At 42.8% G+C, this 20,703-nt stretch overlaps 2 protein-coding genes across 5 annotated transcripts in view; both read left to right on the top strand.

Annotated features, from left to right (window-relative positions):
• RSPRY1 (ring finger and SPRY domain containing 1) overlaps positions 1 to 11,801 on the top strand; it is a 38,123-nt gene extending 26,322 nt beyond the window's left edge. For all 3 annotated transcript variants that reach the window (XM_064670849.1, XM_064670848.1, XM_064670851.1), the window contains 6 exons: positions 307 to 450; positions 3,217 to 3,328; positions 4,336 to 4,438; positions 5,859 to 6,011; positions 8,116 to 8,220; positions 9,136 to 11,801. In XM_064670849.1, coding sequence (XP_064526919.1) covers positions 307 to 450; positions 3,217 to 3,328; positions 4,336 to 4,438; positions 5,859 to 6,011; positions 8,116 to 8,220; positions 9,136 to 9,232 — 714 coding nt within the window. In that variant the 3' untranslated portion in view covers positions 9,233 to 11,801. The remainder of the gene's footprint in view (positions 1 to 306; positions 451 to 3,216; positions 3,329 to 4,335; positions 4,439 to 5,858; positions 6,012 to 8,115; positions 8,221 to 9,135) is intronic.
• Positions 11,802 to 12,168: 367 nt separating this feature from the next.
• On the top strand, positions 12,169 to 19,202 carry ARL2BP (ADP ribosylation factor like GTPase 2 binding protein). Of its 2 annotated transcripts, none has more exons than XM_064670853.1 (7): positions 12,169 to 12,265; positions 13,080 to 13,197; positions 15,189 to 15,250; positions 16,206 to 16,312; positions 16,954 to 17,039; positions 18,285 to 18,381; positions 19,132 to 19,202. In XM_064670853.1, exons 2-7 carry the CDS (start codon positions 13,160 to 13,162, stop codon positions 19,192 to 19,194), a joined length of 453 nt encoding a protein of 150 aa, XP_064526923.1. In that variant the 5' UTR covers positions 12,169 to 12,265; positions 13,080 to 13,159; the 3' UTR covers positions 19,195 to 19,202. The 2 variants fall into 2 exon arrangements, with proteins under 2 accessions (XP_064526923.1, XP_064526924.1); XM_064670854.1 differs by having other exon boundaries at positions 12,177 to 12,265; positions 13,083 to 13,197.
• The last annotated feature ends 1,501 nt before the right edge of the window (positions 19,203 to 20,703 follow it).

Here is a 20,703-nt window from a genome sequence, read left to right as displayed (position 1 = left end):
AGCTAATAAACCAGTGATTTAAGTCTTCCTGTCTTGGTTGTCTTAGTCTTTAAATCTTTAAATTGACTTTGTCAGCCTCCTACTTTTCTTTTTTCCTGTGGCTTAACCACCGGACGATTTTCAGTCTTGCCTACTCACTAGTTTTTGTGATAATTACTGCTATAAAGAGAGGTCACTTTGTCTGAAGTGCCTCTAAAATTATGTTGGTGTATTCTTACATGCAAGAAACTCGAGCCAGGGGGAGAAAAGAGGCTCCCTTGAGTGCTCATTTTGCAGCAGCTGAACGTTTGGTTTGGTTTTTGGTAGGCTCGGTGTGACGCCTCGTCCTTCGAGAGCGTCAGGTGCACGTTCTGTGTGGATTCCGGGGTCTGGTACTATGAAGTTACAGTCATCACTTCGGGAGTGATGCAAATAGGATGGGCTACCAAAGACAGCAAATTTCTCAACCATGTGAGTACACGAAATGTCATCGAGCTGATGAGATGTAACATCAGTATTTTTCTACTTGGCAACCCCTGTGAAAACAGCTCTGGTTATTCTGTGGTGGTGACTGAACGCTTGGCTGTGTCCTTCAGTTTTTCTGTACCTCCATGAAGCTGTTTTTGTTGAATTTGGTGGCACAAGAGAAATCTGTGTTGTCATTGCTACAGACTGACACTGTTCACACAAGTCCTGCAGAGCTGCTAACAGTGACAGCTTGTTATTTGCTTGCTGTTGTCTGGAAGCTACTGGGAACTTATTCCTTGTGGCTTAGTCTCTCCTTGGAAATTCTTTAGATAACAGTGCTTACTATCTGTTTTTTTAAGTAAACAGTAAGTCAGTAGGAACCAGCAGTTCATCATACACAGGTCACCAAGCAGCCCTCTTTGACATGCTTTCCTGTTAAATTAACTTTCATAAGGGAAAGAACTTATTTAAATTGACTCTGGGATAGCATGGTATCATCTGGTCTGCTGGGATCAGCAATATGGTACAGTTTGGGTATGTGAAAGCTTCTTATAAATTAAAAATAAGGATTACAAAAGGATTAAACCTTCTACCCCCTACCCCTCTGTCTTTATTCTGATAGTACAGAACAAGTACACTGACATATTTTATAGTTTTCTTTGCTGTCCTTCTCATCCAGATAACTTTGTGTCTTATTCTTAATTCTAAGTATCCTTCTTCCTACTATTTACTTCTAAGATTATGTGCTTGCTGCTGTTAAAGACAAAATGTGCCATGTGCACATGAATTCCAAACATAGCCAATCATCACAGAGATGTAACTAGGACTTGTTTCTTCTTAAATCTTCGTGGTAGCTCTATGGGTGTTACAGACTTTGTATGCTATGGCATAATTTGCTTCAGTATTTCTATAACAGTTAGAAAGCATAACAATGACTACCCAAAAAACTTGTCTGCTTCAGCTTAGAGTTAATTTTTCATATTATCCACCTTCCAAATGACCACTGAAGTGCAAGCTAGAATTTTAGGACTAAAAGTCATGTTTGGCCTCACCTAACTGCTGAGAATGGAAAGACAGCACTGGGATTTTAAGTTGACTCTTCTACTGGCTGAGCTTGAGTAAAAAATGCACCTATAACCCTTCTTTATTGTTGTAATTTTATGGGTTTCTGTCCCTACTTGGAATTTAATTTCGAAAAAGAATTATATATTTAATGTAGAATAAGCAGGTAAAACTGCTCATTTCTGATTATTGTAGAAGAAGTCATTCTACAGCTGAGGCAAATGCAGAAGCTAATATGAAGATAGGCTAAATACATACATGTGAACAAATACTGATGGTGGGGGGTAGGAGAGAAATACATCAAGGAGATTAAACAAACACCAGTGGTGAGAAACCCAAGAGGAATGGAAGAGTAGCTTTTTTCACCACTTAATTTAAGTGTTCCTGTGAGTTCAGAGGTCTTGCTCCATTTCTTCTAACTATTCACGTAAATAGCATTGTCCTCTGCTGATGCATATATCTCTGCATCACATCCAAAGATCAGTCCCACATTTCTAGCATGGAATGGAAGCGTGATTTAAATTTAAATTAAAAAAAAGTAAACCACACAGAAAAGAAAAACCCCAACCAAACAAAAATACAATGTAGACATGGAGTGTAACAGAAACTGTTGGAAATAAAAGGCCATGTGTCTGCCTTTAGACTGCTAAGAGGCTTAAAAGATTTTTTTTTTCCCACTTACTGTTAAGGAGCTTGGTGTATGTGCATTTTTCTGTGAGTGCATCCTGTACAAGGTATGGAAATGGGAGATGTTGCATCTCTGAGCAGGATGATTTTTCTGTTGCTGCAGCTGTTTTGCTGGCAGCTGAATGTGACTGTTATTTGAGTTCATCAGGTGTGTGTCCCTGAAATACAAGGATATCATCTGGGTATGTCACAAACACAGGCCTCAGAAGCCATATGCTCTTTATTTACAGCGTGTGTAACAAAAAGACTAGTCCTAAATATGACATTAAACACCCATTAGCTGGGCTTAGCTTTAATTTGGGACATGGGAGGCTTGTGTAATCAGATGCTGTCTGGTATTTGCACTCCAGACAAATCATGCTGAGCATGAGGAAGTTACTTACCTTCCATAATGCTTTTGAGATTCATGTTTGGGCTCTGCTACATGACAGGGTTTTTTCTTTTTCTCCCACTCTGAAACTCTTAGTTTTGTGTTTTGCCTTGGACCTTATCACTTGATAATGTTTTCACAGTTTGAGGGAGGCTGGCACTGAAAAGGACACAATATGCAATAAATTTGTGAAAGGGCTGTGGGTTTGTTCTTTGTGTGCTGTAGGTTCTGGTGGCACGTGGATATCTTGTGGGGGAAGGTACTGCAAGTTTGGTACTGGGACTTTGAGATAAGAGAGTGGTTATGATTCTGTGGTGACCTTTTAAGATGCAGAAATTTAACATGGCTGTTTGGGTACTGGCCTTCTGATTATTAAATATTTTAACAGGCAGGAGTGACTTGAGGTCACAGAGAATGGAAAACACTTTGAAAACAATATCCACTTCTCCCCTCCTCCTCACCCCAACAAATTCCTTTTTGCTGTGGAAATGAAACTACGACTAGTTTGAAAAAAAAAAATAAAATAAATTACCCTGATGGAAGTGGGAGAAACCCTTCCTGTTCTTATATGAGTGGTTTAGGTGAATAAAAATAAGCTGTTCTGTGTGAGGAAAGGCTGCAGACTGAAATGTTTTGCTCTCTCTCTGAAGGAAGGTTATGGCATCGGGGACGATGAATACTCCTGTGCCTACGACGGCTGCCGGCAGCTGATCTGGTACAATGCCAGAAGTAAACCACATTCCCATCCCTGCTGGAAAGAAGGTATTCAGCCCATCTTCTGTTTGTCCTGACTGGATTTCTGCACAGGGTTTTTTTGTACTCTTGCAGGTGTCTCTTAGTGTGTGTGAGCAGAGCTGTTCCTAATCCCCATGATCCTAAAGGTTTCAGAATTATTGTGTGTCTTTAACAGTGGTCTGAATGTGCAAAGTGGACACTCAGTCTTGCTCCCCAGTTCGTGCAAAGAGAATCTTGTTGCTTAAGTAGTTTTTCTTTTCAAAGGCAGAGTACAAACCACAGCACCAATTAACATGGCTGGACATTTAATCATAAGATTTTTAGTCATAAGACTTTTTTTCCAGATGTTTGTAGCCCTACAAAACAAGGCTAAAATCTTCCTTTCTGGGTTCAAAGAGTTATTGTAGAGAAGGGAAAAAAACCCCCTAATTTCTCAATTAGACCTTTTTTTTTTTTTTTTTTTAAGGAGGAGTTGCACTGTCTTGCTTACTTTAAATTCTTGGATAACTACTTGGACAGCAAAGTTCTGTTCTTGATCTCAGCTTTGAAATCTTGGTAGGAGCCTGTGCATGCCATGCTTGTGTGAATTGTGCCGCCTTCTCTTCTATTAGAATTTTCTCCCAAGGATGGCTAAATTAAAACACCTCTTAAAAATAAATAGCACAAGCATATTGGAAATTCATCCCCAGAACACACACTTGCTGAAGTCTACCCTCCAACAAGGGTAAAATAGCCAAGGAGTGACAGAGTGCAGCTTTCTTCTGGCTTTGGCAAATACTCTGCAATACTTCTATAACTGTGTAGTGTTAGTGCTCTGGCAGACTAAAATACTTTATTTTTTTACTATTTTCTCTTGGGTTTGTTTTTTTTTTTTAATTTCTGTATCAATGTTTCTTCCTTTGTGCTTTTGCAAACAGTTCCTTTTAAGTGAGACAACTCATAGTGACATATGTGATACTTGAAACAATAACTGTTTCGGCTGTTGGCATTTAACAAAAGTGAAATCTTTAAATTGTCTTTGTTTTGCATGTAAGGAGACACAATAGGATTTCTACTAGACTTGCAAGAAAAGCAAATGATCTTCTATTTAAATGGAAACCAGCTTCCTGCTGAGAAGCAAGTATTTTCATCTGCTGTGTAAGTATATGCTCATTTGGAAGGACATGACCTCTATGGATAATTGTTTTAATTATATGAAGAGTTTCTAATTTGAGATGTAAATTCATATTTACTTACCTGAAGCCATCATTATGCAGGTTTCCCAGTTGAAAGTTGCTTAGAAAGCAAGAAGGATATAATTTTACAGGTGGATTTCAGGGTGCAAAATAAATACTTTGGACTTTCCAAAGGTAGGTTCAACGTGATGTTTTCTTCTGTCAAATTAGCACAGCATTAGAGTAGAATGAGGCTGTAGCAAAGATGAGCAGTTTTCTGGTGCTTGAGGAATTCTTCATCTTTTAAAAGATAAAGCCCCAATCCTGTAAATGCTGAAGAGCACATATTGATTGATTGCCATTCCCTGGGGACAGCTCCTGGAGTAGCACATTGAGTATTCAGGGGAGGACGTCTCTTGGCAGCCTTACAGAAAGGTGTTAGGTTTATTTTGCAAACTCCTGTACAAATTAACACATGGCTGCCTCCAACTCTCACAGGGGAGTTCAGCCTTTTAGTTCTGAAAACATAAGCTGGTGTAATACTTGATAAAGCAGATTCCTCTGTAGCTTAATTAAACATTACAGTACTTTGTAAATTAATCCTGCTGTGTCCAAGAGGCGAAGAGTAGTTCAGCTTAAAGAGTTGCAGAGTATCTTGTCTATTCAGCTTGCAGTGCCGTGTTCTTTGAGCGTGTAATTTATATATTCAAGTACTTGTTAGAACTTAGGGTATTACTGAACTTGGGCCCTTGAGTAAATAAATTTGAAAGAAGCAATAGCTGTGTTTTTACAAGCTGTCTGTGTGGCTGTGAAGAAAAGGCAGCTGTCCTGAGATAATCCTGCACAGGCAAGGAAGAACAGGTGGGTGTTATGCTGAGAGAGCTCAGACCTGGACTCCTCCTGCACAGGTCTCTCACAAATGTACAAGAGCTTCAAGTTCCTCAACTTTGTGCCTGCTCAGATAAACCTGAAGGAACAGAGACCATGGAGGTGTCCCTTGCACTGGTACTGCTCCTCACAGCTCTGCCAACAGCAGCTGTTTGGAAGAAAAATACTTTTTTCCACTTCTGAAGGAGATACCTGAGCTGATCAGTGCAAGGAGGTTGTAGGAATTCATATATATGTATCTGCTCCTAGTGTGAGTGTGACTAATCCTGGTTGTGGAATAGGCAGCCTTTATGGGCTGAGTCAGTAGGAAACTCAGATAAATTCAGCAGTTGAGAACCAAACAAGGTATGTGGAGCCAAAACTGGATGTTCTCCCAGTGAGCTGCAAAACTCTGGTATTGAAGCAACTTGTCTCTTTGTCTCAGGGTGTGTTTTTGTATGGTAATAGTAGTAACATGTCTGCAAAGCTCTACTGTTATTTAAGTTGTTCTAAAATACCTGTTCATTGTGTTGCAGATCTGGCTTTTTTGCTGCAGCTAGTTTCATGTCCTATCAGCAATGTGAGTTCAACTTTGGGGCAAAACCCTTCAAGTACCCACCATCAATGAAGTTTAGTACCTTCAATGATTATGCCTTTCTGACAGCAGAAGAGAAAATCATTTTGCCCAGGTAATCCTCCTGTTTAGTTTTGTGTGTTTGCATGCAGAGAAATAAAATGCTTCACTTCTTCTTGTGTTGTACTAAGCAAAGTTAATTTTTTATGGGGTCATGCTTCCATAGGTCCCTTTCCTCAAAAGATGAGACAACAGGCTCCAGTGCAATTTCATGAGCAGGGCAGGAGACGTGCAACCAAAATCCATGAAATTAATTTTTTTGTAATATTAAGCTAAATTAAAATTAATTAGTACCACACAGTAAGCTGTTTTTAGTAAAAGTATCTCCTGCCATCTAAGAAGGATGAGCTTGGTTGAGGAGGTATAGTCTTAATTAAAAAAAATATGTCATATTTAAAATTGACCTGATTTGTGATTTGGCAGCATAGAGGTACTGAATGATTATAAGTTTTTAATTTTTCCTTCTTTTTTGATCCAGATCAAAATTTCCCTAGTTATGAATGATAGTACTGACAAAGGTCATTCAAATTTAGAACTGTTTTCCCATCTAAATATAAACGAAGCCAGATAGAAACGGGTTTGGGTACATTTTTCTTTAACAAATTTCTGGCAGGAATGAAAACGAATAAATCGCCTGGGTTTTGTCTGGTTTCAGTTATTAGTCATAAAATAACTTCCTGGAACACAAACAGTAACAGTATACAGTGTAATCTGGGATGTGGTGTACCCTGGATTTCCTGTCTGAAGATGGCCCTTGGACTGGTGCTGATGTATGTGGTTGAAATAATCTTAGGTTGCAACTAATTAAGTGGGAGTAAGGCTGGTGGAGGGGGTACCCCTGGCTGTAGTGAAATTTGGAGACTGGTTTCGAATTATCAAGCTCTTCTATCAAGTGCACTTGAGGTACTTCAGTATCTTAGTGTTTAGAAAGAAAAGAAAACAAATACTCCTGGATTGGAGTCACAGATTGGCAAAGTTGGAGGTTTGGGTTACTGTATTTATGCAGTGAAAATCAAAACGCAACTGGCAAGCCCATTTAGTGCTGACATACAGCCAGAGTACATTACTCCTGCTTGTGACTGCGAGTGCTTTAAGAGAGAGTCTGATTTAATCCTTCAGATGATCTCTTAGGTACAGTTTTGTTCCTCCCCCTTTTCAGATTCAATGTTCTGTCTCAGTGGTGTCCCATGCTAGATGGGGCTGTGCAGTTTCTCACTGTTGATCAGATGTGGTTGTTATTGATGTGTCCTGGCACTGCTCTTGCAGTGTTCAAACACTACCTGTGGGAGCTGCTGCACAATTGGGCCAAAAGATGAGAAACAAACTGGGGGAAACTGGTTTCCTGTTGATGCCTGACTGGTAAAACTTGGCCTCCTGTGTTACAGACTATTTAATATGCGATAGCACTGAAAGGCTCCATTCAAGGTTGGACACTGCTGTTCTTTGTGGAAACAAAGATCATCCCTCCCCTGCTGCCTGCACTGCTTGGAAACCATAAGCTAATCCTAAAAAAGATAGCTTTGATCATCTTAAAAGTGATAGGAAATAAGGCAAGGGCCCATATGAGTTGACCCTAATTATCCATGACAGGATTTAACATAAAGTCATGTCGAGTTGTGCTGAATTTAGTGCAGCTAAAATGTGAAATGTCTTATTTCATCAAATAGGGGATTTTTATCTGTTTACTCTCCCTTGTGGCTGTTGCCATACCGGGCTGTTGATTTTATTTTCAATTTTTATTCTTCTGAACTGTGTTAGAGCACTGTAGGCTTTCTGAATTTTTTTTTTGATACATGGGTTTGTGAGGTTTATTGTTTGTTTTTTTTCTGAAGTCCTAAAAGTACCCATGACAACGTACTTTTCCTTGTACATAAATTGTACAAGAACAATTTTTTTGAAGCATTCAGCTGTGGTAACTAGAAGAATTGTTATTTCTCTTTGTCCCTTCCTGACAGTCCAGAATAGGGAATCAGAGACTGTTTTGCACATCTCTGGGGGTGTTCAGTCTTTTTTGGTGGGAAGTGGTGATTGATGTTTATCAGCAGTGTGGTGTAGCACAGGCAAGTGTTTTGTTGGCCTTGATGCAGTACTTGGAATAGTTTTGAATCTATTGCTTTGATTCAAACTAATGTATTTGGGGGGTTTCTCTCTCTCCTCAGACACAGACGCCTGGCTTTGTTGAAGCAAGTGAGCATCCGAGAGAACTGCTGCACACTTTGCTGTGATGAGGTAGCAGACACAGAACTCAGGCCATGTGGACACAGGTAAAACCTTAAAAACAACCCAAACCCAAAGAAATGGGAAAATGTATGTGTGACATTCAGCTTTACCTTGATTGACTCTCCAGCATAAAGGAAATAATCTACCCGTCTTTTAAGGATGTGACAAGTAGAGTTAAGCATAGTATTCCCACCATTCCCCTCACCCTAGACCTGAGCAGATGTAATCCCTAATTGTGTGTGTGTTTGGGGAAGTACTGTGGCTACAGTGTATGTGTGCTACCCCTGAGCTACCAAGTCTTAATTCCCTGGTGTCAAAGGCTTTTCTGATTAGTGCTTGGTAGAGATGCTGTGAAACCCAGATCACTTTTTCACAGAACAGAAAATTCATAATATACTCAACTAGTCGTCGAATGTTCAACAAATGGATTGTCTCAAGTCACAAAATTCTCTAAAAGCTAAAAATGGGACAGCAGTACGAGTTATACCATAATAGCACTTTCCTGCCTTCAAGCAGGAAATGAATCCAGTTAAGTCCAGTTCCTTAGGGTTTTTAGAGCACTCATGGAAGGAGTCTTGCCATGGGTCTAAATGCTGGAAGGTTAAAAAGAGATGTGCCTGATGTGTATGTCAGTAAGTGGAGAAGCTTCCTGCAGGGCACTGGGGCTGCTGCTCTCCAGACCAGAGTGAGTGCTGAGATTAATGAACCCAGGCAAGTGTGATCCTGACCAGCTGCAGGTCTGGGAGATGCTGAGCAGCAGGAGCTCCTCTCAAAGCCTGCAGACAGATCCCCAACACCTGACTTGCAATATCCAATCTCCACACTGAAATACTTAACTTGGATGTGTGTCTCTGGCAGGCTGACTAAACTGCTTAGTGCTTGTATATTATTCTGTTGTTGTTTAGTTCTTCATGCTGCAAGTGCAGGCTTTAACTGACTCTCTTTTTCTTCTCCTCCAGTGATCTGTGCATGGAGTGTGCCTTGCAACTGGAGACCTGCCCTTTGTGTCGACAGGAAATACAAACCCGAGTCAGACAGATCTCTCACATTTCATGACACACGTGGAGAAATGCCACAGACTTGTTTTCAATGAACACCAACCAATACTGAAAGGGGAAAGCATCTCTAACCAGTCTTTATGCACATAGAACCATAGCCACGGCCAGATTTCATGCTAACCTGTTAATCTGTTTATCTTAAAAACGAAATCTTTAATAAGCTATTTCCAGTTGCCAGCAATGGGAGCTGGTTTCAGCAGTAAGGAGAGCTGCTAGGTCAGCGTGCTATGGCTGGTGGTTCCTCTGAAGAGCAGAGGGGAGTGTCTCTTCTTCCCCCTTTCCTTCTCGCCTGTCACAAGTGCTGAAAAAGTTTGCACTGGAAGTACACGTACAATGCATTTTAGAAAAGAAGAGAAAATGAGTATCTCCTAAAACAGGGCCATTGCTGTCTTGTGCTCGAAAGTCTCTATTTTTGGCAGAAGTCAGTACTAAAAAGAGAATGCCAATGTTTTCCTGTTTAATGTAGCCTCCTGCTGGTCAGAGACTCTGTTTTCCAACAGTGGATATTGAACTGCTCAGAGACTGAATCTGTACACAGACTCATTTGAAAAGACAGTGTGGAGACTGTAGAGAAACTCACAGGTTTTAATAACTTGGTGATTCCAAAGAATGTTCTGATTTGTTTTTAAATGTTAAAAGATCGGTGGTATTTTCAAGTACATAATGTTTCTGATGCTTTTAACTTCAGTACCCACGTTTTTTTGTGAGGTTATAATTTTCAGGAGGTATTCTTAACTAATTATAATGCTGGACTGGAATTAATTTGATATTCTGGGTATTTTTTAAGGTATCATTGAACATCTTTTTTAATCAGTGTTGTTTTTGAAAGTTATATTCACTTTGGAAAAATTGAGCTATCTTAAAATATTAGAGGATAATTTTGGGCCAGTTTATTTAAAAAAGGTTATTTGGGTACCAATTTCAGTCTTATTCTGTAACTCCTTAAAAATGCACCTTGCTTGCCACGTGTCAGTCCTGCTCTGAGCAGGTTTGGGGCCACACTTATTTTTGGTAGGGATCATACAGTGGGAAGCTCTGCTCCACTTTAATTACACATTTGTGATGTTTGTATGTTAAGGATGCATTTCAGCAGGCAGCTCTTGACTGGTTTACTAGGTTTCTACAAGGAATCAGGGTTCAGAGCTGGGGTCAGTGAAGTAGCACAAAAATCAGTGGAGTTCTGCTTATTTTGCACCAACTGAGGATACGACTCGGTCTCTTCCAAGACTTGCTCAGTTTGATTTTTTTTTTAAAATTATTTTTTTTAAATTGTCTGTCTGTGAAGTGGAACTTTACTAATTCACACACAACTCACAGCAAAACCATCCCACTTCTTGGCAGTGATTCAACAGCAGAAGCTGTTGTGAATTCTCATGCTGTGATGTAGCTTATTTTTAAAGTCATTTATTATCTTTATTGTACTATCAAATATTAACAAAGCAGAGCTGAGGCTTCTTCCTGCGGAGCATTCTGGCTTCCTACTGACCTGAGCTCTGCACACAGGTCACAGGATCCAGCTCTCTAGCAACTTCTTTCACCTTCTGCCTTTGCTAACTCAAGGGTGCTGAACTTCATCCAGAGATGTGTGAATTAGGAAAGTTCTGTCCATCGTTTTATTGTTGACTTTTGTCCAAATACAGACTGAATCCAGAAGTGGTGTGCTGGTTAGTGTTTTTGCTAAAGTGTGAATTCTCTTCCACCTTGGATGGAAGGTTTGATTAAAGTCAGACTGGCAAATCTGCCACGGGGACCTCATTTCCTCACTGACTGTACTTTGCAATGTTTTGCTGTAATCCACGTGTCCAGTCAGGGCTGAGTCCCTTCCTGCTCGGTGCTCAATGAGCAAACATGACCACCATCACTGCCACGAGGGTGTCAGTATTTCAGAATCACTTTAAGTGCTTCCAAATGCAATGATTGGTTTTTTATCCCTAAGGTACAAAGACAGAAACTGTACTTTAGGGGAGAAGTGGGACAGAACCATTTTGAACTCTGCCTTAATAGATTCTAGTAACTTCAGGGCTTTGGTTTCCCTGGCCAGGATTAACTGAGGTAAAATTTTCAGAAGTGCCTAGGACTCCTAATTTGTATCAACTGCTGTATGAGATTAAGCTCTTAAGGCCCAGGTCCACAATGGCTTCAAGGCATCTGCTGCCCTCTTGAAATGGGGGTGGCCTTAGAGCCTCGCTGCCTTTGTGGACACGGGACTAAGTGCCTGTGTTTATCGAAAAGATGTTAATGCTTTGAAAATTTTGCCCCAGACCGTCTTCCGTGCAGCTGGTGCTGGGCAGAGGAAGCCAACGGTGGCAGAGGAGGGGGGAGCTGTGTTGCAGAGAACTGTCCTGTTCATTTCACAAAGGGAAAGACTGTACACTTTGACTGGCTTTCTACCGCCATCCGCGCCGGGGGCATCTTTAGTCAAGCTCGATACTCCACGACCGGTGCAGCGTCCCCCTCACTCCCTGGGGACGGGGATGGGAGGCGGCAATGACTCCACAGGCCCTCAGAAGGGGAAACGAATTGTAGCAAAGTTGTTCATTCAACAATAAAAAACATCTTGAAGGCTCTTTGTTGTTCTTTATTTCCTTCTGTTGAGAGCTGTGTTAGGTGTTTCGGTGCCGGTGGCAGCAGGAGCTCCCGTCCCTGAGGGGGGCGAAGGGCACGGCCGGCGTGGACATTGGTGCCGGTGGGGGGCTCGGGTCACCCCGGGGGTCGCTGTGCTGCAGCGCCTGGGGGCGGGCTGGGCGCTGTCCCTGCGAGGGGCGACCCGCTCTACCAGCGGGTTAATTTAACAATTAACAGCGTTATTTGTTTTCTTTCCGTTCCCCCCCTCAGGACGCGCTCCCAGCCCGCCATGGCGGCGGCACCGCCTCCCCGCGCGGCCCCTGGCGCGCCCTGATTGGGCGGGCGGGCCGGGGGCGGGCCCTGCGCCGGCGGGGCCGCGCCGCCATTGGCTGCGGGCGGGGCGGAAGGGCGCGTTCCCCCGGAGACGGCGCGAGGGGAGGGGGCGCCGCGCCGGCCGTGAGGGGCGGTGGGTGCGGGCGGGACAGCGGGACGGGGTGTGGGGAGAGCGGGAGCTGAGGCGGGGCTGTGGGCCCGGGATCGGGAGGGCTGACACGGGGCCGTGGATCCGAGAACGGCGGGGCTTGACACGGGCGGGTCGCTTTCTGGGGAGGGAGGGTGACGGCCCGCCCGCCTGGGTGCCTTGGAGGTGGGGGGTGAGGCGGGTGCCAGGGAGGGAGAGGGCAGGGGGGCTTCGCCTCTCCCCAGGAGCCGGGACTGAAGAGGGGTGGCGAGGGACGCGCTGGTCCCTCCCGCCGTGCTCGGGGTGATGCCCCGGGGCTGCTCCGGGGGCCGGCGGTGGGAGCAGGGCCGTCCCCATCGTCCCCGGTACCCGGCGGTCTGTGCCCTGTCCCGGGTGATGGATCACCCCCTGCTCACCGCCCGGGGCACGGGGGGACACAGCCCGGCGCTGGACAGAGCCCCTGGGATCGCTGTCCAGAGCCTGGTCTGGGACACTGGAGCAGGGTGGCATCTTCATCTGGCTTCGTTGCTATAATGGTCAGTCATAGATGTCTCAGCAGAAGACATGCAGAGGTGACCCAAAACCCCTTTCTAGGGGCTGACTGCAGGTGTATGCAGGTTTGAGCCTGTTCTCTGGGTAGGCAGAGAAGGTCCCTAGAAAATTTGGGTAATTACAAAAAAGAAGTAGCCTTCACTTTGAAAGAACAGGATTTCAGAATTCTTGTGTTTAATAATTAAAAATTCTCTCCTGCTGTTTGAGAAGTGTATGATAGTTTAACAGTTGAATTTGTATTAATGCAAAGTCACATGTTATTCCTTAGCAGTTTGTCCAAAAAGAAGAAATAGCCACTAAGAGCAGCAACATACAGATTGTCTCTTCCAGTCTGGTTAGGCAGGAACGATGGAGACTGCTGATGGAGAAAACTTGGGTGTAGCCACGTGAGTATGCTACATTCTGTGTCAGATTTTCAAGAAGCTAATTGCTAATTAAAATATCTTAATAGGAATCTAATTACACGAATGAATTTACACCACAATGATTAGCAGATTCTGCCTCTTAGGAGAACAAAGGTGAAGAATGCAAAGCTTCAGGAGGGAATAACACCAGTGCAGAGTTTAGGTGAAGTCAAACTAAATATCACTGCTGTCAGCATAGCACCAGGCAGCCCTGGCTGAGGGAACAAAACAAGCACTGTAAGGCTGGAAATTATTTTTTGTGGTGTTGATTTGAAATCCATAATTTCTCCTTTTCAAGAGCGTTTGTCGTCTTGTGTGGCGGGTTCTGAGGACGGACTATCCCTCTGTGTTTGAGTGTGCTCCTTATAAATCCTGAGACCTTTTACAGGTGTCCTCAGCCAAATTTCACACTGGGAAATGCTAAGATGTGTGCTGATCTAGATGCTGTGCTTGGCATTACGAGGTGACAGGGGCTTTAACCACAGGATTGCTGAGCCCGTGTCTCTGCAGGTGTCTGGATGTACATGTGTTGTATAGAGAGATGGAATAAGTGTCTTCTGGAGCAGTTAAAATTCCATTACTTGACTTGCTTTTTCTGTTGCTGTTAGGATAAAACTAGTAGTGGCATTTATTTGGAGGGAGGAAAAATGGTGGAGATTATCCATAGCAAAGTGTCCTGCCCTTGCATGCCAAGGGGAGCGCTGAGCCCGTGACCTGCAGCCCAGGTGAGGTGCTCAGGTGTGTCCCCTCGGCCCGGGCCGTGCCAGCCCCTCTCCCGGCCCTGTGCCGCCCTCTCGCGGGCTCTTCCAGGCCTTGCCTTGGCTTCGCTCGTCTCCCGAGGCTTCACGGATCAGGAATGTTGCTGGGACATCGCTTGGTGATCAGACGCCCTTTCAAATTAATCTCTCTTTAATTTTCCTGGTCAGAGTGAGCCAAGAGTGAGCTCATTAGAGGTAAACTGTTGGTTAAACTGCTTTTGGATTAATTTCACTGGAGTGTTACCTAATACCAAAGTAATGAGCTTTTTAAAACTTAGTCTGAAGGGCTGTTCTGCTCTGTTTGCTAAAGAGACATTTGAAAGAGAGGGAGACATTTAATTGAATTTAAATGGTGCTTTTGCTGATCAAGGCTAATTTTTCCCTTGAGACTTGTTTTCCTCATGTGTGAGAAAAGCTTGTCTTTCATCTTCTGGAGAATACAGGAAGAGTTCATCCCCCACTAAAGATAAACTGTGAATGCCAGAGAGATCTGGGGGATTATTTACTGTGTCTGAACAAGCTGCACAATAAAAGATTTAGCAGAGGGATCCAGTGTCCTGGTGTTGGTCCCAGAGGTTTCTTTCTTGGATGACTTCAAATCCATAATGGTGTTTAATACTTGCTAATAATAAACCTTAGGAGATTATCCCATTTATTTGGAGCACATAAGGATGTTTCTTGCATAAGAAAAAAATTTAATTTTCTTCAGTTATGTAAAACTTTCTTATACATTTCCGTTTAAGTTGTTCCACAAGACCAAATATTTCAGAATATTCTCTAGAGTGTCTAGAGTTCTGTGATCACCGTGTGCAGTTAATGCAGGAAAGGGAACATAAGGAAAACTGTGGTGGCAGCTGGGATTTGTGGGTTGGAAAAGGCTTAATTTGCTGTTCTAATTACACTCTTTACATCCTTCTGCACCAGAACTAGAATTACCTTGACAGTAATGCCAGTAAAACAACATTTATTCTTTTTTTCAATTAGGCACCTTACTGGGAGGAACTATAGTAGAGGCCTGATGAGAATCTCCATGGAGCAGCCTTCTCATCAGTGTCATGGATTATTTTGTAGGTTGAAACTAGGAAGTTATTCAGTTATCTTGTAATTAACGGGTTTATTTGTGCTTAGGCTTTCGTTAACACTTTTTAATTTTGACTTTAACTTCTGCCGTGGTTGAAATATGTATTTATGTATCCTGTCTTTCTTTGCTTTCAGCTCCACCCCCTCTAATGAGGAGTTTGATATAGTTGTTGGCTATCTGGAAGATATCATCATGGGTAAGGGCTGCAGCTAGTTACAGACAACAGCATGGGTGCTGAACATATTGCAGCCAACCTCAAAATACAAAGCTGGTCATGAGAATCACAGAAGGGGATGGGTTGGAAGGGACCTTAAAGATCTTTCAGTTCCAAGCCCCTGCCGTGGGCAGGGACACCTTCCACTGGACCAGGTCCCTCAAAGCCATCCAGCCTGGCCTTAGGCAGGAAAAGTTGTGAAATTCTCAGGGCCATGGTTTTAACTGAGAAGTCAGGGGGTGCAGGGAAGTAGTTGACAAGATGCCAAGGCAGAATTCCTGTTGATTGGCCATTGCCTGCTTTGTAAGAGCAGCACACAATCTTTTTGGTCACCTCCTTCCCAGAGAGATGTAGGTTCTGCATCCTCAGTTGCCTGGTGATGTAGTTGAAATTGGAGAAATGCTCTGTACACTTGGAATGTGTCAGGGTCTGGAAAGCTGAGACTGGTGTCTTTTAGCACTGTGTAAGTAAACTTTCTATTTAGACCTGTTCTGTGTAATTTGGTAGTGACCTGCCATGTTCATTTTTATTCTTGTTTCCTTCCACAACTGCAAAAAAAAAAAACACTTCATCAATTTAAAATTAATCTCTGATTTTCACTAATATTTTTAAATTCAAGGAGAAAGAAAACTTACTTTGAATTCTTGTAGGGAAGAGGTATCCACTTAATAAAAAATACAGGTGTTTTGCTGGCTCGGGAGCCAGAACAAAAAGGGCTTCAGAATAAACAACTTTATTAACAAACACAGAGCAGGAGGACTGTTGTGCTGACACTCCACCAGCAGCCTGTGTCCCCTCACAGATGGGGCAGAGGTGGTGGCCCAGCAGCAGCTGCAGTGCTGGTGTGAGGCAGAGGAGCAGTGAATGTGGGGTTTTGTGTTTCAGAAAGAATGACTAAACTCATAACTGCATGATGCATTTTTTTGTTGTGGCCCAGATGACGATTTCCAGTTAATACAGAGGTCTTTTCTGGAGAAGCACTACCAGGAGTTTGATGACTCAGAAGAAAATAAGCTCATCTATACTGACATTTTTAATGAATATGTAAGACACCTTTTCCTATTTTTCATAGGTACTGCTTTTTTTATTTTTATTTAGTCTTCCCCCTATATAAAATACTTGGCTTCCATGGAGCAGATCCAGCATTGTGCCTGCTGTCTCCTTCAGAAGCACAGCCACGATCTGTGAACAAGAAGGGTGTTTTCTCCTTGTTTTCTAGGGATGTTTTTGGAAGTTGTGTAACTCTTGAATAGAAATTTAGCCTATTGCAGTAGTAAGTAATGTGTTTTTAACATCTGAGCTAACAAAGTTTCTTCTTTCCCAGTTGTATTATTTCCTGTATTGAACACTTCAATCATATTCTTCATGCAAAGCACGATTAAGAAACTAGACCAGTCTGCTTGTCAATACCATTAAATGAGTTAAAAATAGGACATAACTACTAGATATAGATAGTCAGTGTTTGTTCTCACCAACATCCCCAGCAAAAACATGCTCAGCTCTTGCCTCAGGGGTGGTGTGGGAACAGAACCAGCGATGCCCCACCGAGGAATCCGCAGCTGTGCCCAGTGAGGATCGTGCAGAGTGTCAGTAAGGTGTCAGTGCAAGGATGCTGTTTTGAAATCTGCTTCTGAAATGTGTTGTGATGTTACAGGGGAGGTTTGTTTGGTTTTTTTTTTTTTCAGATCTCTTTAGTAGAGAAATACATTGAAGAGAAGTTGCTCGATCGCATTCGTGGGTTTGACATGGTCGCCTTCACAGTGTCCTTGCAGTAAGTCCTTCCTTTGATTTTGGCTGGGGGGGTGGCTTATGTGCCTCTCAATTTTTTTAATCTAGATTAAAATTTAGTTTTGACAATTCTCCCTTTAGATAATGGTTCCTCTTTAATTTAAAAAAAAGGATTGTTTATGCAGGCAATGACTGACCACTTTTCCTGCCTTCAGCGTGTCCTGCTACTCTTTCAGAATTATGATACTGAAATATGTTGGGTTCTAAGGGGTAGGAAGAGAAATCAGAATGAGAACACTAGAGGATTTTCATACTTCTTGTCACTTTGAAGCCAAACCCTTAAAATGTTGGGTCTTGTTTATCTCTTCCAGGCACTTCAGTAGCCTGGTGGTGTTTTAGAGTCACATGATGAAATTCCTTTATTGCAGTTCTTGTACAGAGCGTTCAGAGAAGACTTTGGTTTGTGTTCAGCTTTTGCTTCAGCTTAACCAGCTTAACCAGCTTCATGAGGAGATCACTTTTGAAAGATCACTGGTTTGCCCCTTGAATAAGAAAATCAAGTGTAATTGGGAACTGAGTGCCTTAAAACACTTGAATCAGTTTAATTTTTAATGTTTCTTAAATTGGGAATCTACTCTGGATGCACATAGTACACACAGAGAACAGCTTCTTTAAGGTAAAGTTCCTTTTGAAGGAGATTTTTTTTTTAAGAAATAATAAAACAAAAACAGAAAAACAAACTAAAAAAAACCAACAACAACAATACAAAACAAACAAAAAACCCCAACCAAACCAGAAACAAAAACCCAACCCTTGACTGCTAGGAAAGTCTTGTTGAAATTTGCTGACAAGGGGAGCTCAGAGCCTTTCTTCCAAAATGTTTTCATCCTCTACCAAGGTTTGTCAGTAATTGTTCTTAAGGACTGTGAATGGGCATCTGTGCCTCTCTCCAAACTTTCTCACCTTTCAAGGAACTGTCTGGCAGTTTCAGTGCTCAAGATAAATAAATAGAGGAATGCTACTGAGTGTTACTTTTGTTGACTCACAGGTCTTCAAGGACTGATATGATACTCTTAGGTCTTGGATTTAGATCAGTATAATAATGTACTTGGATTGGAAATACTGCATGGTAATCCTTGACCACAGTTCTGCTTTATGATACACATGTAATAACATTCTTGTTTAAATAGTGATATTGTTCTACTTGTCCTTTTTGGCCTCGTGCCATTTTAAAATAACAAATTTTTCTGGCCCAGTTTTCTCACCCCCCAACTTTTTCTCTCTGCAGACAACGCAAAGATGAAATGCCAGGTGATATATTTGATCTGCTTCTCACATTTACGGACTTCCTGGCTTTCAAAGAGATGTTCTTGGAATACAGAGCTGTGAGTATGTCACACACTGTTTATTTTCACTGGCACAGTGGCTGTTGGTTCTGTGTAGCTCCCCCTGGGAGTACCAAAGGTAAAGTTGCTCCAGCAGGCTGCAGCCTTTAATCGAAGGCTCTACCAGAATTAAAAGGAAAATGACTTCACTGAGTGTCTTTTTAAGCTCATTTTTAGAAAACATGAGTGAGCAGTTCTTCAGAAACACACACTTTCTGCATCTCTGAACATTGATTTCCAACTGAACAGAAGGGAACACCTTTTCACTGGGAAGGTCTCCAAGCTCTGGCACACCTTGCTTAGGGAGGTTGTGGGGTCTCCATCCTTAGAGATATTTCACAGGTCTCTGGGCATGGTCTTGAGTGGCCCTGCTTGAGCACAGGATTTGGACCAGATGAACTCCAGAGATCCCTTCCCACCTTGACCATTCTGATTCTATAATATGGGAGTTTTTTTAGTTTTCTTTTTATCCTTAGTATGTCCAGAATTTTTTTTGAGGAGAATTTGTTTTCTCCTCGTCTCTGTGCAGGTTGAAGAAATAAACAAAAGTGTTAAAGGTTTTTGGATGAGGTTTTTCCCCTTACCCCAGGGATTCCTGCACAATCTCTTTGGGTTCACATTCAATCACAGATGTTCAAATAATACGTAATTTTATAGTGATTTGATGCAACAAACACTGCCTGTTTCATTTTTTGAACTGCTTATTCCAGAACATCCTGGAGTCACAGATTTCTTTTTCTTCCTTTCTAGGAAAAAGAAGGTCGAAGTCTGGACTTAAGCAGTGCATTAGTGGTGACTTCATTAAACCATTAAATAAGTCATTCTGAAGGGAGTTCTGTTGTATTTTAAGCAAGGTCTATTCTAGTCTCAGAGGTGGAAGGCAGAGATTCCCAAGAGAGATTCCCAAGAGACAGCCAGAGGGGGCTCAGCTCCACCCTGAGGGCAGTGGGTGCCTGATGGGGAGGGCCAGGACCAAGGGGCCCTTATCCAGGGGGGGTCAAATCAGAGCTTTCTTGGAGTTTTATACCCTTTTACAAGGTGGATGGAAGAGACTGTGAGAGGTAGCCTTCCCTTCCCAGCTCTGCCCAAACTTCTAACGTGTCTACCAGGACACATTTGAAGCCAGGCAGTTTGGGGCAGTGCCCAGCTGTTGCTGCTGCTGGCAGCCTTTTGCAGTCTGATATAAAGTGCCTGAGTTGCAGCTCGAGCTCGTTGTTCTTTGTCCTATTTCAGCTGAACACGGGGAACAGTTTATTCTTTCTTTGCAGCAGCATTGCTTCACAGGAGATCATCTCGTTCCAAGCCCCTGCCGTGGGCAGGGACACCTTCCACTAGACCAGGTCCCTCAAAGCCATCCAGCCTGGCCTTAGGCAGGAAAAGGTGTGAAATTCTCAGGGCCATGGTTTTAACTGAGAAGTCAGGGGGTGCAGGGAAGTAGTTGACAAGATGCCAAGGCAGAATTCCTGTTGATTGGCCATTGCCTGCTTTGTAAGAGCAGCACACAATCTTTTTGGTCACCTCCTTCCCAGAGAGATGTAGGTTCTGCATCCTCAGTTGCCTGGTGATGTAGTTGAAATTGGAGAAATGCTCTGTACACTTGGAATGTGTCAGGGTTTGGAAAGCCGAGACTGGTGTCTTTTAGCACTGTGTAAGTAAACTTCCTATTTAGACCTGTTGATTTTGGTAGTGACCCACCATGTTAATTTTTATTAATTTAATTTTTTTACTAATTTTCTTGCTGTTCCTGATTTTTATATCTCTCTCTCTATATATATTCATAGCTGTGGAAACCTGACCCGTGATTTACTCACTGACAACCAATAAAGGCAGATCTGTCAGGGGCCAATGCCGTGTGTCTGGTTCCTTTTCAGTGCTCACCTTGCATCAGTGCAGCTCCATTTCCTGGGGCTGCCTCTGCAGACAACCTGGTGGAACTGCTCCCGTGCAGAGCATGCCCTAAGTTTTGCAGTGTAGCTCACCATGCACCAGCCTTGGAACTCATGTAATCTATTTTTATTAGCTTGTACAAGAAGAGTGTGAAAGGAAAAGCTGCTCTGCCTGGCTGGGCATCTCTTCGAGTTCTGACAAACGCCCAGAAGGTGAATTTGTGATCTGCATCACAGGTGAGCAGTGGTTCTGTGCTCTCCCGAGGTGCTGATCCTGCAGGTGTTCCCTGAGCTTTTGCAGACTTGGTTTTAATTTTTGAAAACCACCTGCAACCAACGGGCAAAACTGACTTGCTGGTTAATTAGGTGAACTCTGAGGGGGGTGTGGTGCTGAGTGGGGAGCAGGGAGTGATTAAGCCTTGGCACCTCCCTTGTT

Source organism: Pseudopipra pipra, chromosome 14 (assembly GCF_036250125.1).
Source record: "Pseudopipra pipra isolate bDixPip1 chromosome 14, bDixPip1.hap1, whole genome shotgun sequence".
NCBI classification, from domain to species: Eukaryota; Metazoa; Chordata; class Aves; order Passeriformes; family Pipridae; genus Pseudopipra; species Pseudopipra pipra.
Note: the sequence above shows the minus strand (reverse complement) of the source record. Positions and strands in the feature narration are given on the sequence as shown.

Excerpts from the sequence above, each read along its gene's own strand:
- ARL2BP (XM_064670853.1), top strand. The coding sequence starts at position 13,160 with ATGGAGACTGCTGATGGAGAAAACTTGGGTGTAGCCAC. Across the intron at positions 13,198-15,188 it reads GAAAACTTGGGTGTAGCCAC|CTCCACCCCCTCTAATGAGG; the intron begins GTGAGTATGCTA and ends CTTTGCTTTCAG. Across the intron at positions 15,251-16,205 it reads TCTGGAAGATATCATCATGG|ATGACGATTTCCAGTTAATA; the intron begins GTAAGGGCTGCA and ends GTTGTGGCCCAG.